Raw genomic sequence first — 12,730 nt, forward strand, 5'->3', positions numbered from 1 at the left:
GCCCTCTGCCCACTGCATCTCTGCCCACTGCAACACTGACCACTGCATCTCTCCCCGCTGCGACTCTACCCACTGCATCTCTCCCCGCTGCAACACTGCCCACTGCATCTCTCCCCGCTGCGACTCTACCCACTGCATCTCTGCCCACTGCACCACTGCGCCCGGATTAACCAGACTGAGAGACGGGTGTTGGAGGAATCGCCACCTTGTTCTTGGCCTTGGCCGCATCTTTCCTGGGGCTGACGGCCGAGCCCCTCACACATCTGCTGGCTTTAATGGCGGGGACGGTGCAGGGGATGGCGGCCGGAGACAACGCGGCGGAGGCGATGGCAGAAGCGTCGTTGAGGAAGATTCTCTCGCTCCGCCGCCGCCGGCTCCACGCATCGTCGTCGCTGACCTCGGCGCCAAAGTCGAAGGTGAACTCGCGCGGAGATTTCTGCTTGGCCTTCTCCTTCCTCTCCTTCTCCGCGCCCCGCTGCCGATCCACGCACGGCTGCTCGATCCTGCTCATCACCCCCGGCTCCTGAAGGGACTTCTTCCCCCGAGGCACCATCGCCAGCTTCTGCTTGATCTTGATCTCACTTTCAGAGTCCGTGTATTCAAATTCCGTGCCTGAATGTATAGAAAAAAAGAAACTTTCAGTCGTGCTGCTTAACGGATTTGTGCAGGAAGGAACTGCAGATGCTGGCTGACACCGAAGATAGACACAGAATGCTGGAGTAACTCAGCGGGACAGGCAGCATCTCCGGAGGGCAGCAATGGGTGATGTTTTGGGTCGAGACTCGGATTTTATACACAAGACCAATAATGCACAATAGATGGTTAAAAAACCCATGGAGTGAGTAAACCTGAATTCTCAATTATAGTTTGAAGTCTGAAGTAGGTTTCCGACCCAAAACGTCACCTATTCCTTCTCTCCAGAGATGCTGCCTCACCTGTTCAGTTACTCCAGCTTTTTGTGTCTATCTTAGTTTAGTTTAGATTAATTGTCATGAGTACCAAGGTGCAATGAAAGTGTTTTTTGTGACTTGCTGGCCAGTCAGCGGAAATACTCTTCACCATTACAATTCACGGTGTACAAATGAGTTTCTGCAGAGGACGTTTGAGAAGGTCACCTTCGCTGGAAGCTGGCTGCCTTCAGTGGAGCGTTGCAATGTATGGCTGGGCTCGTGGGATGTTGGTGTGAATCTGAAGCAAGCGCTGGTCTGGCCTGAACAAGCAACCATGCAGCTGTTTCTGCCAATGTCACTGCCAGCCAATTTGCTATCACGCTCCATGCACTAGACTGCACCACAACACAGGGGGTGGCACGGTGGCGCAGTGGTAGAGTTGCTGCCTCGCAGCCGTGCCAGAGAACCCGGTTCGATCCCGACTACGGGCGCTGTCTGTACGTTCAGTTTGTACATTCTCCCCTGCGTGGGTTTGTAGGTTAATTGTCTTGGTGTAAATGTAAATTGACCCTAGTGTGTGAAGGATAGTGTTAACGTGCGGGGATCGCTGGCCGTTGCGGGCTCGGTGGGCCGAAGGGCCTGTTTCCACGCTGTAGCTGTAAATTTTAAACTGAACTTCTGTTAACAGGCCAATGCTGTGCAGTCAGACAACCAACTGTGTGTTAATGGATATCACAGGTTCACATCATGTAGGGGACCTGACCACTAAAGCACGCCAAGGTGAAGGGGGAAAGGGTGGTGGGTGTATGGAACGAGCTGCCGGAGAACGGAGTTGAGGCAGGGACTATCGCAACGTTTACGAAACAATTAGACAGGTACATGGATAGTTACACTTTAGTTTAATGTCACGTGTACCGAGTTACAGTGGAAAGCTTTTGTTGCGTGCTAACCAGTCAGCGGAAAGACAATACATGATTACAATCGAGCCATTTAAAGTGTATAGAGATACATGATAAGGGAATAACGTTTAATAATAATAATAATGGATGGGATTTATATAGCGCCTTTCTAATACTCAAGGCGCTTTACATCGCATTATTCATTCACTCCTCAGTCACACTCGGTGGTGGTAAGCTACTTCTGTAGCCACAGCTGCCCTGGGGCAGACTGACGGAAGCGTGGCTGCCAATCTGCGCCTACGGCCCCTCCGACCACCACCAATCACTCACACACATTCACACACATTCACACACAGTTTAGTGCAAGGTAAAGCCAGCAAAGTCCGATCAAGTCCACGGGTCACCAATGAGGTAGATAATTGTTCAGAACTGCTCTCTGGTTGTGGTCCTGAACTACTATCTACCTCATTGGACAGGTGTAGAGGGATACGGGCCAAACGCAGGCAGGTGGACTAGTATAGATGGGCCGAAGGGCCTGTTTCCATGCTGTATTCCACTCATTGACTCACCTGCCTAGATCCACTCACCCAACAAACTTTGCCGTTCTTCTTTCTTCCGGGCTTTCTGCTTGGCCTCCAGCTGCACGATGGACAGCGGCGGGGTCATGACGGGACTGGGCATGGCGCTGGCTGCGAAGCGGGCTAGCAGGCCCAGGCCACTCTCCTCCAACATGAGCGAGGACACATTATCACTGCAGTCCTTCCTATAATCCTCCTCTTCAGAGGTGTAATCTACATTGAAAAAAGTGGCAAGTTACTGGCAGCAAAAACTATCCACAACATGGTGGGTTGAAAGTACTGGAGAATGAATCAATCTTTTCTGGCCACTTAGTCATCCCTTACAATACTGGAGGTGAAACGTCAAATGTAAGGGCAAGTAATTCTGAAGAGCGTCGGGCTTTTTTTTTGTTTGAAGTGCGGTACTTCCTAGTTCCCCCATTGAATTATACGAACAAGGTTGAGTTTAGATTAGTGATACAGCGCGGAAACAGGCCCTTCGGCCCACCGAGTCCACGCCGACCAGCAATCCCCGCGCATTAACACTGCCCTACACACACACTAGGGACAATTTACACTTTAAACCAACTCAATTAACCTACAAAACCCATACGTCTTTGGAGAGTGGGGGGGGGAAACCGGAGCACCCGGACAAAACCCACGCAGGTCACGGGGAGAACGTGTGTGCTCCGTGCAGACAAGTGCCCGCGGCCAGGATCGAACCAGGGTCTCTGGTGCTGTCAGCGCTGTAAAGGCAGCAACTTTACCGCTGCACCACCGTGCCGCCTTGTACTGGCACCTTTAAGGTTCAGGCCTTACATGTGTGGGCTGGAATGGTGTTGGGTGGTGTTACTGCCAATTCAGGGGGTCACTGAAGAAGAATCCCATTGTAGATTATGAAACGCGAATATGAACAGGGTGATTGATACTTTAAGGTAAATCCAGGTACAACTACTAACAAGGATGCCGGAGAGGTGAAAAATTATCCATCCCTCAGTCCGACACAGAATGGCGATTAGAATGGAAGGAACTCCCAGACCAAACTCTGCTTGCCAACATTCTCCACTCCTTAAAACCCACATTTCCGACATACAAATTTCACAGTACAGAAATATAAAAGCGGGCAGAAATCAAATAACTTTGTGTGAAGGAATTCCATAATGCAAATGCTATTTAGTCCTTGGACTATTGGAGAGCATCAGCTCTTAGTCCAAGGATTAAATTTACAGATGTGTTTTACATTACCGACAACAATCTTCGACTCACATTCAATGCATTTAAAAATATATATATATATATATTTGCACCACTTGATTAAACATTTTTTTTTTTTTTTTTTTTTTTTAAAATCGATCAACAGCAATTTTTGGTGGTTTTGCTTTGAAATGTTATCAGATAGTTTAGACCTACGAAACACAGTGCAAGATTGGTTAGGGAGGAAAGTGAAGATAGGGAGACCACTACTGTTAGCGACACCTTTATTACTTATCAAGGAATGGAGCGGGGTGAGTATGTTAAGCATAGAAAGCTGACTTCCGGGCATGTAAACCCTCAGGAGAATTAAAAAAAAACACTTCATAGCTTATTGGTAAAAAGCAAGCAAGTCTACTGTTCACAAAGGAGGCTGTGTGTAGGCAGACTGCGAACAGCTTTGGGTCTTTTTGGTTGTCAGAGTAACAATTTTATCTCATCATCAAAAAAAGTTAAAAATCGCCGTCTTCTAATTGGAAGAGTTTTTTTTTTTTAAAAGGGATATTCGCCAATACATTGAAGATTTGTTTTGTTTTTTTAATTAATATTCTGGCACAACTTTATCGAGAACAGATAGGAAAGTAATAATGACAAGTCAAGAGAATATCGGTCACATTGAAAAAAATAGAAGTGGTTTTCCTACCTACATAACCAAAGGTCAAGCTTCTGCCATGGCAATGTGGGCCCTACTGTCAGGCATCTGCCTTACTCCCAGCCATTCACTTTGCTTCTTACTGCAGCACGCGCACAAAGCAAGGTACCAAGAGACAACCAAGCATCATGGATAAGGGGTCAAAAGTGGAGGGGTGAGAAGCAGCTGCAAGGAGAAAGCAAGCATTCTAGAAAAGCCAGTTATTGTTTTAGTACTGAGATTAAAGGGGGGGAAGGGAGGGGGGGAGATGGAGAAAGCCGTAAAGAACCCTATTACCCAAATATCCCTTAAAAGGCAATTAGTAACATCGTTCTGCAGCGGGCACCCTTCTCTGACCTTCTGTGGGAGACATTTCCAAAAACAAAAAATGATCGTAATAATTTTTTTTTCCCTTCAAGAAAGCGACTTCACTCTCAGTGTAAACATTGCCAGTTCAATGCAAAGACAGTGGCTATATTCCCTCTCTTGTTTGTGCTGTCGAGTTTACAAACAAACATCCTGCAAAAATCAAGGCAGGATGTGTTCAACTCTGAATCCGTCATGGGCCCCAATTGCCTGATCTCGCTGGCCTGTATCGATCCACGTGCGCGCGTGTACGAGCACGCGCACACATATGGTGCGGGTGTTTCCCTGACACAGACCAGCAGAAACGATCAATAATTTGCTTCGGCAAGGACACTGCCTTGCACAGAGTCCATTGATTTTGCTGGCCGCTGCAAGGTGCGATCCAAGCAGTAATGGATTTTTGACACATTATCGACGGCAAAAACAGGAGTAGGAATGAAAGGAGGCCACTGGATTATTGACGACTGCCATTGCTTCCTTGGTGAAGGTTCAAGAATAGTTCACATCCCAAATATGTTTTCTAAAGAAAAAAATGAGTACCCAAAAGATTCAGGTTCAATGAACCTCAGCCATTCTCACAGAACTAACTGTAGCATACAATTTTGTTCAATGGATGAGCAAAAGGTTTGGATTTGACTTGCTTCTTTAAGGAATATTCTCATCGATTTAATATTCTATTGTTTCCAAAACTAGTCAATCAACCAACCAACCAATCAATCAATACTAGTCATATTATTCAAAATTTGTCAATCACTTGATCAATACTACTCAATGAATCAATTAATACTGGTCCTATTAATCAATATTAGTCAATCAATTTATCAATGCTAGCCTTTTTATTTAATACTAGTCAATCAATCAATGCTAGTCCTGATTTAAGTTCAGGAGGGTCTCAGGGTGCAGTTATGTTTAACACAAATTGTCACTTTATTCACTACCTTAAACCAGCGTTGCAAATCGTAACCTTTTACTCGGCCAAGTTGAAATGTCTAGCCAACACTAATGCCATTTGTAAAAAACAAAAAAACAAAATGGCTTCCGGCAATGGGTTCTAGCCTTCTGAGGATATCATTTGGTTGCTTGCTGTTACGTCTCCACCTAGTCCTAATGCAAGTCCAGTTCTGTGAATTCCCGTATTTGAGACAAGCGAGTGGACCCGAAAGATTCACCTTTTCCCCCCCCCCCAACAGTAAAATAACATTCAATTGGACCGGGAACCTTCTCATTACACAGGAGGGACCTGCCTTCCGAAAACAAACAAACAACAAAAGGTGTGTAAATGAGCTGGAGTATTTATCCTCTGGTACAGAGTATAGGCGCCAAAATTTGGACACAAAGTGGGCAGGCAATAATTTAGATTCATCATTTTTTTCTATATTTGAAAAACCCATTTGCCCTCAAATCTCCCTTGGTGTGAAACTATTTAAACAACAGAGCTTTAAGATATTAATACAGTCAACACATTTGTTTCTTTAAATTATCATGTACAAAACTTTTTTTTGTTAAAAAAAAAACAGTGCACATAAATGTTCAACTTTTCCAAACTTATCAAGGGGGAGGGAAGTGGGGTGGGGGGGTATAAGGTGAATATCAGGGAACTCCTTTCAAACTGTGACGTTATTTTACAATGGTGGGACATGTTGTTTCAAAATACATCATCGGCCCAACAAAATAAAACTGGTAAAAAAAAATTGTTTTTTAAGCCGTTGAATGGCCTTTTCGGAAACCTGCCTGCAAGGGCAAAGCTTCAAAACTATCTGGCAAACAAGCCCTGGGAAGGCCAATGTCTCTCCAAATGGCAGGTTACAAAGGACAGGGACAATTTAAAACTGGGGGTACAGGGGAGGTGAACAGTCACCTTGCACCTTGAACAGACTCAGGCAACATTACACTACACTCCAACTGTCCAATCCCATATATACTGAACGCCAGCCAAAGATAAAAATTCCACAAATCCTTTCAAATTGGTTAAAGCTATTCATTAGATATTTCGTGGGATTTTCGACCAAAGACGCTCTAATCATTTTCTCCTGTTTACAAGTCCCCACCCAAGACTACACAACATCCTGACCTCCCGTTTTGGGGGCATTTACTGAGCGCTCCATTAAATGCAGACGCACCCTTAAATGCCCCTGTCCCACTTAGGAAACCTGAACGGAAACCTCTGGAGACTTTGCGCCCCACCCAAGGTTTCCGTGCGGTTCCTGGAGGTTGCAAGTAGTTGCCGGAGGTTGCAGATAGTGGAAGCAGGTAGGGAGACTGACAAAAACCTCCGGGAACCGCACGGAAACCTTGGGTGGGGCGCAAAGTCTCCAGAGGTTTCCGTTCAGGTTTCCTAAGTGGGACAGGGGCATAAGTCTATCAGCCCAAGCAGAAAATACCCATCGTCTTGTGAGGAGAAGATTTTACCTCAGGTGCTTCTGAAAGTTTTGTGGCTTCGGGAGAGGGGGGGGGGGTTGGTAAAAAAATATAATAAACGATAAAACAGGGGGGAGGGAAGAAATATTGAAATTATTGTGGATATTCAAGGATGTATTAGAGACTAGAGGAGGCGATACCAGCAAGCTTCTAAGAAACAGAGACAAAGAAAACCAACATTGCTGCAATTCCTACAAAGAGCCTGACACGAGAAGGGATATCTGAATAATAGAGTGTTCTATTGCAAGTGGGAATGAAGTGAAATGCCCTTTTTTTTTTGTCTATTAGCAGGAGACTATATTTTAAAAACAATGAAAAGCGGATGCAAAGCAAGAGAGACAAAGCACGCTCATTTAGTTAAAAAAGAAATGACCATGTTTAATTCAGCTTCAGCACCAAATTGCAGTACAAACATTGGGAGAACGCACACACACGCACACAAAGTATTCCATTTACAATTCCAATGGTTCATTGCGGCCTCTCAAGAGGCCAATGCCAAGGAAGGAGAGAAGGACTTAGGAATTAGCCGATTAGATACAGGCTCTAAACGAGCCAATATTTAATACATCACACAGTTTTAGAAAAGGGCAGTTTACACTGCCAAATTCCAGATGGCCACTACTTAGCACCATCATATTCTTTCAACACCTGAGGTTTACTTCTATTAACCTTGATTGAATGAGTCCTCCGAGCTGTCGGTGAAGGAGGTCCTGGCCTCGGCCTCTGCCAGCAGCAACGCAAAGTGCTTGAGTTTTTTCTTGTCAAGGGCCCGCTGTGTTGACACAGTCCCGGTGGCGGAAGCAAGTCTCTTGGCCTGCTTGATGCTGCCGCCCAGCGAAGCCTTGCTCTTCTTCGACATCAGGCCGTAGAGGGTGGGCGCCACCTTCTGCTTGGGGCCCGGTCGCTCGGCCAGGCTGGAGGTGGACCGCCGCGGCCACTCGTTCTTGCACAGATCCTCCACGTCCTCGTCGTCCGTGTCGGTATCTGCAGCGGCAACAAAAAGGGGGGAGCAGCGCTCAGTGTCACCGCTGACAGGCACTCGCGCCGCGCACACCAGTAACGGTACAGGGACATCAACACCAAGTCACCACACAGTCAATGAATGGGCCAATGCCCACAGGCTTAGGGCCTTGTGCCTGGGTAAAGCCAAGAAGATCTACAATGCAAATTGCTTTTACACATTTGTGCTCCGTCATGGAGGCATAAGAGTCGTGGAGTGATACAGTGCGGAAACAGGCCCTTCGGCCCAACTTGCCCACACCGACCAACATGTCCCAGCTGCCTGCGTTTGGTCCATATCTGATTTTAACTGAATTTACTTCCTTTGCCATTTACACTCTCAATTTTATATTTTATATTTTTATATAAATCTGTTTTTTTATGCCGTTAACTGCCTATGTTCTTACTGTTTTAAATTGTATTTGTGTTTAGACCTGTTTTGTTTAGAAAGCGCTTTCTATTCAATTGTATGAAAACAAATAAAGTTATTATTATTATTATTATTATTATTATTATTATTATTATTATTATTATTATTATTATTATTATTATTATTATTATTATTATTATTATTATTATTATCCCAATATACCTGTCCTATCCATGTACCTGTTTAATTATTTGTTAAACTTTGCAATAGGCCCAGCCTCAACTACCACCTCTGGCAGCTCGTTCCATACACCTGCCAACCTTTGTGTGAAAAAGTTAGTCCTCAGATCTCTATTAAATCTTTCCCCCTTCATTTTAAACCTATGTTCTCTGGTCCTCGATTCCCCAACTCTGGGCAAGAGACGCTGTGCGTCTACCCGATCTATTCCTCCCATGTTTTTGTACACCTCTACAAGATCATCCCTCATCTCCCTGCGCTCCAGGAAACATCACCTGTCCATCCCCCCCACAGATGCTGTCTTATTGACCGAGTTCCTCCAGCACTTTGCGTTTTGCTCAGGTCTACAGCATCTGCAATTCCTCGTGTCCCAACAACTGCTCACCCCTCTTGCACATCACCCAACACATTTATTCCCCACAAAGACAAGTTCTACTGAACCACAATGACCAGTAATCTAGTGATTGTTGGTAGACAAAAGTGCTGGAGAAACTCAGCGGGTGCAGCAGCATCTATGGAGCAAAGGAAATAGACAACGTTTCGGGCCGAAACCCTGCATCAGTCTGAAGAAGGGTTTTCTCCCGAAACATTGACTATTTCCTTCGCTCCATAGATGCTGCTGCACCTGCTGAGTTTCACCACCACTTTTGTCTACCTTCGATTTTCCAGCATCTGCAGTTCCTTCCTAAACATCTAGTGATTGTTAACCATCAACTTATTAAACTGTTGCATTGAGACCATCGTAAGTACCAGCAAAAGTAGATAGACAGAATATTCAAGACCTCCAAATGCATTGGCCACACCACCTTGGGTTCATTCACACCATTTTACAGACAGCAAATCTTTCTTTCCAATATCTTCCCAGCTGTTATCAGGCAACTGAACCATCCCACCATAACCAGAGAGCAGTGCTGAACAACTATCTACCTCTTTGGTGACCCTCAGACTATCCTTGATTGAGCTTTTCTGGCTTTACCTTGCACTAAACGTTATTCCCTTATCGTGTGTATCTACACACTGTAAATGGCTCGATTGTAATCATGTATTGTCTTTCCGCTGACTGGTTAGCACGCAACAAAAGCTTTTCACATGTACCTCGGTACAGGTGACAATAAACTAAACTGAAGATAAAAGAAACCTTAAGCAACTAATCAAACACACAGAACAAGCACATTGGCGATGCATTAACATCAGACCTTAACATTCTTGCTATTGAGGGAGTGCACCGTAGGTTTACAAGGTTAATTCCCGGGATGGCGGGACTGTCATATGCTGAGAGAACGGAGCAGCTGGGCTTGTACACTCTGGAGTTTAGAAGGATGAGAGGATATCTCATTGAAACATATAAGATTGTTAAGGGTTTGGACACGATAGGGGCAGGAAACATGTTCCCGATGTTGGGGGAGTCCAGAACCAGGGGCCACAGTTTAAGAATAAGGAGTAAGCCATTTAGAACGGAGACGAGGAAACACTTTTTCTCACAGAGAGTGGTGAGTCTGTGGAATTCTCTGCCTCAGAGGGCAGTGGAGGCAGGTTCTCAGGATGCTTTCAAGATAGGGCTCTTAAAAATAGCAGAGTCAGGGGATATGGGGAGAAGGCAGGAACGGGGTACTGATTGGGGATGATCAGCCATGATCACATTGAATGGCGGTGCTGGCTCGAAGGGCCGAATGGCCTACTCCTGCACCTATTGTCTATTGTCTATTGGCCGGCCATGACACAAAGAATGAGACCTTGATGCTCGGGGCTGGGTTCTCATCTTGTTCACCAACTGGGAGAGAGGACCAATCAACCTTTTCTTCACAAGGGCATTTAGAATCAATGGAGTGACACTGTGTGGAAACAGGCCCTTCGGCCCATCTTGCCCACACCGGCCAACATGTCCCCAGCTGCACTAGTCCCACCTGCCCCGCGTTTGGTCCATATCCCTCCAAATCTGTCCTGTCCACGTAGGGCATATCTGAGGAAATGGAGATCAGAACGTCCCTTTAAGGGCTGTCTGACCTGCGACGGCGTCTCCACTGCCGGAGAGACGAGACTCGAACGGAACTGGGCCCAAAGCTGACTCAGAGAGTTGGGCTGGAGCCTACACTCCCCCTCTGGCCGATATCACACCAAATCTCGGAATAGTGAGCAAAGAAAGGAGTGATGGTGGGGGAACTCAGCAGGTCAGGCAGCATCTGGAGAGGGAAATGGACAAGGCACCTTTCGGGGTCTGGACCCTTCATAAGATTATGAGATCATGCGACAGGAGCAGAATTAGGCCATTCGGCCCATCAAGCCTACCCCGCCATTCAATCATGGCTGATCTATCTCTCCCTCCTAACCCCATTCTCCTGCCTTCTCCCCATAACCTCTGACACCTGTGTTAATCAAGATCTATATATCTTTGCCTTAAAAATATCCACTGACTTGGCCTCCACGGCCTTCTGTGGCAATGAATTTCTCCCGATTCACCACCCTCTGACTAAAGAAATTCCTCCCCGTCTCCTCCCTAAAAGAACATCCTTTAATTCTGAGGCTGTGACCTCTAGTCCTAGACTCTCCCACTAGTGGAAACATCCTCTCCACATCCACTCTATCCAAGGCTTTCACTATTCGGTACGTTTCAATGAGGTCCCCCCTCCATCTTGACCTGCCCCCCTTGAGCACCCCTTCTTTGGCCCCAGACTCCAGCGTCTCCTGCCTCTCATGCCCCCTTGAAACGTTGACACCAGCTACCAAAAACGGGATGGTAATTCGCTTCCCAGTGCTGGCATCCGTTAAAATTACACACAGAGAATGGCTATAGATACTTCAACAAACTTCCACAAACCAGTGGCATCTTCAATTTGGCACTCCGAGGCTCCTAAACACACAACTGGTAGGAAGCGAGATTTTGAGTAAATGTGTCACGCTGCAAGTCTATCTTCGAAGGAATAGGCGACGCTTCGGGTCGGGACCCTTCTTCCAAAGGAATAGGCGACGCTTCGGGTCGAGACCCTTCTTCCAAAGGAATAGGCGACATTTGGAAGGGTCTCGACCCGAAATATCGCCTATTCCTTCTCTCCATAGATGTTGCCTCACCCATATAACCATATAACAATTACAGCACGGAAACAGGCCATCTCGGCCCTTCAAGTCCGTGCCGAACACTTACTCTCACCTAGTCCCATCAACCTGCACTCAGATCATAACCCTCCATTACTTTCCCGTCCATATACCTATCCAATTTATTTTTAAATGATAAAATCAAACCTGCCTCCACCACTTCCACTGGAAGCTCATTCCACACAGCTACCACTCTCTGAGTAAAGAAGTTCCCCCTCATGTCACCCCTAAACTTCTGTCCCTTAATTCTCAAGTCATGTCCTCTTGTCTCGGTGCAAGTCTATCTTCACCCCCGTAGTTTTAGAACCCCTCTGCCAATGGTGATAGATCCCATTTATTTATTCTCTCCAGGACTCTTGAAGATAGTGGAGTCGGGGATATGGGGAGAAGGCAGGAACGGTGTACCGATTGTGGATGATCAGCCACGGATCACATTGAATGGAATGGCTGGCTCGAAGGGCCGAATGGCCTATTCATGCACCTATTGTCTATTGACTCAGAAAATGCACTCAGTCACTCAGCTAAATTTCACCTTACATTTGGAAAAAATTAGATATCTTAATTGACAAACCAGAATTATTCATAAGAATATGGTCTCCATTTATAGATTACTTGAAGGGGTAGATCGGACCGGCACGGAGGCCGGACTGAAGCCTGAACCCAGGACTAGATGAATAGTTATGTCTTCTAACCTACGGAGATATCTCCCAAGTCGTATTATTGATAGTTTATCGTATTTTTCTAATTTCTTTCTTTCTTTCTTTTTTCTATCCATAAATATACATAAATAATTAGAGGCAATGTTAATAGGTAACCGATAAAGGAGGATCCAAGCTACTTTAGTAACTGGGTCCCTGGAATCCTGGATATTTAATATGCAACCGTTAAACAAAGTCTGTACTGGTTTGGATCATGATATGCAGATGCCTCTAATAAAAATGTATTCCCCGTGGAGTGAAAACAACCCAGTGGACATCTTAGTAAATCTGCTCTGCAGTGCAGTCACGACTTCCTGCAACACC

At 45.8% G+C, this 12,730-nt stretch overlaps 1 protein-coding gene across 6 annotated transcripts in view; it reads right to left on the reverse strand.

Moving 5' to 3' along the window:
- The window catches only part of tnrc18 (trinucleotide repeat containing 18), a 145,395-nt gene that overhangs the window by 21,972 nt on the left and 110,693 nt on the right, over positions 1-12,730 (reverse strand). For all 6 annotated transcript variants that reach the window (XM_033041095.1, XM_033041098.1, XM_033041096.1 and 3 more), the window contains 3 exons: positions 7,682-7,996; positions 2,377-2,580; positions 206-612 (listed from right to left, as the gene is read on the reverse strand). In XM_033041095.1, the coding sequence (XP_032896986.1) occupies positions 206-612; positions 2,377-2,580; positions 7,682-7,996 (926 nt within the window). The remainder of the gene's footprint in view (positions 1-205; positions 613-2,376; positions 2,581-7,681; positions 7,997-12,730) is intronic.

The sequence above is a fragment of the Amblyraja radiata genome, chromosome 22 (assembly GCF_010909765.2).
Source record: "Amblyraja radiata isolate CabotCenter1 chromosome 22, sAmbRad1.1.pri, whole genome shotgun sequence".
NCBI lineage: Eukaryota > Metazoa > Chordata > Chondrichthyes > Rajiformes > Rajidae > Amblyraja > Amblyraja radiata.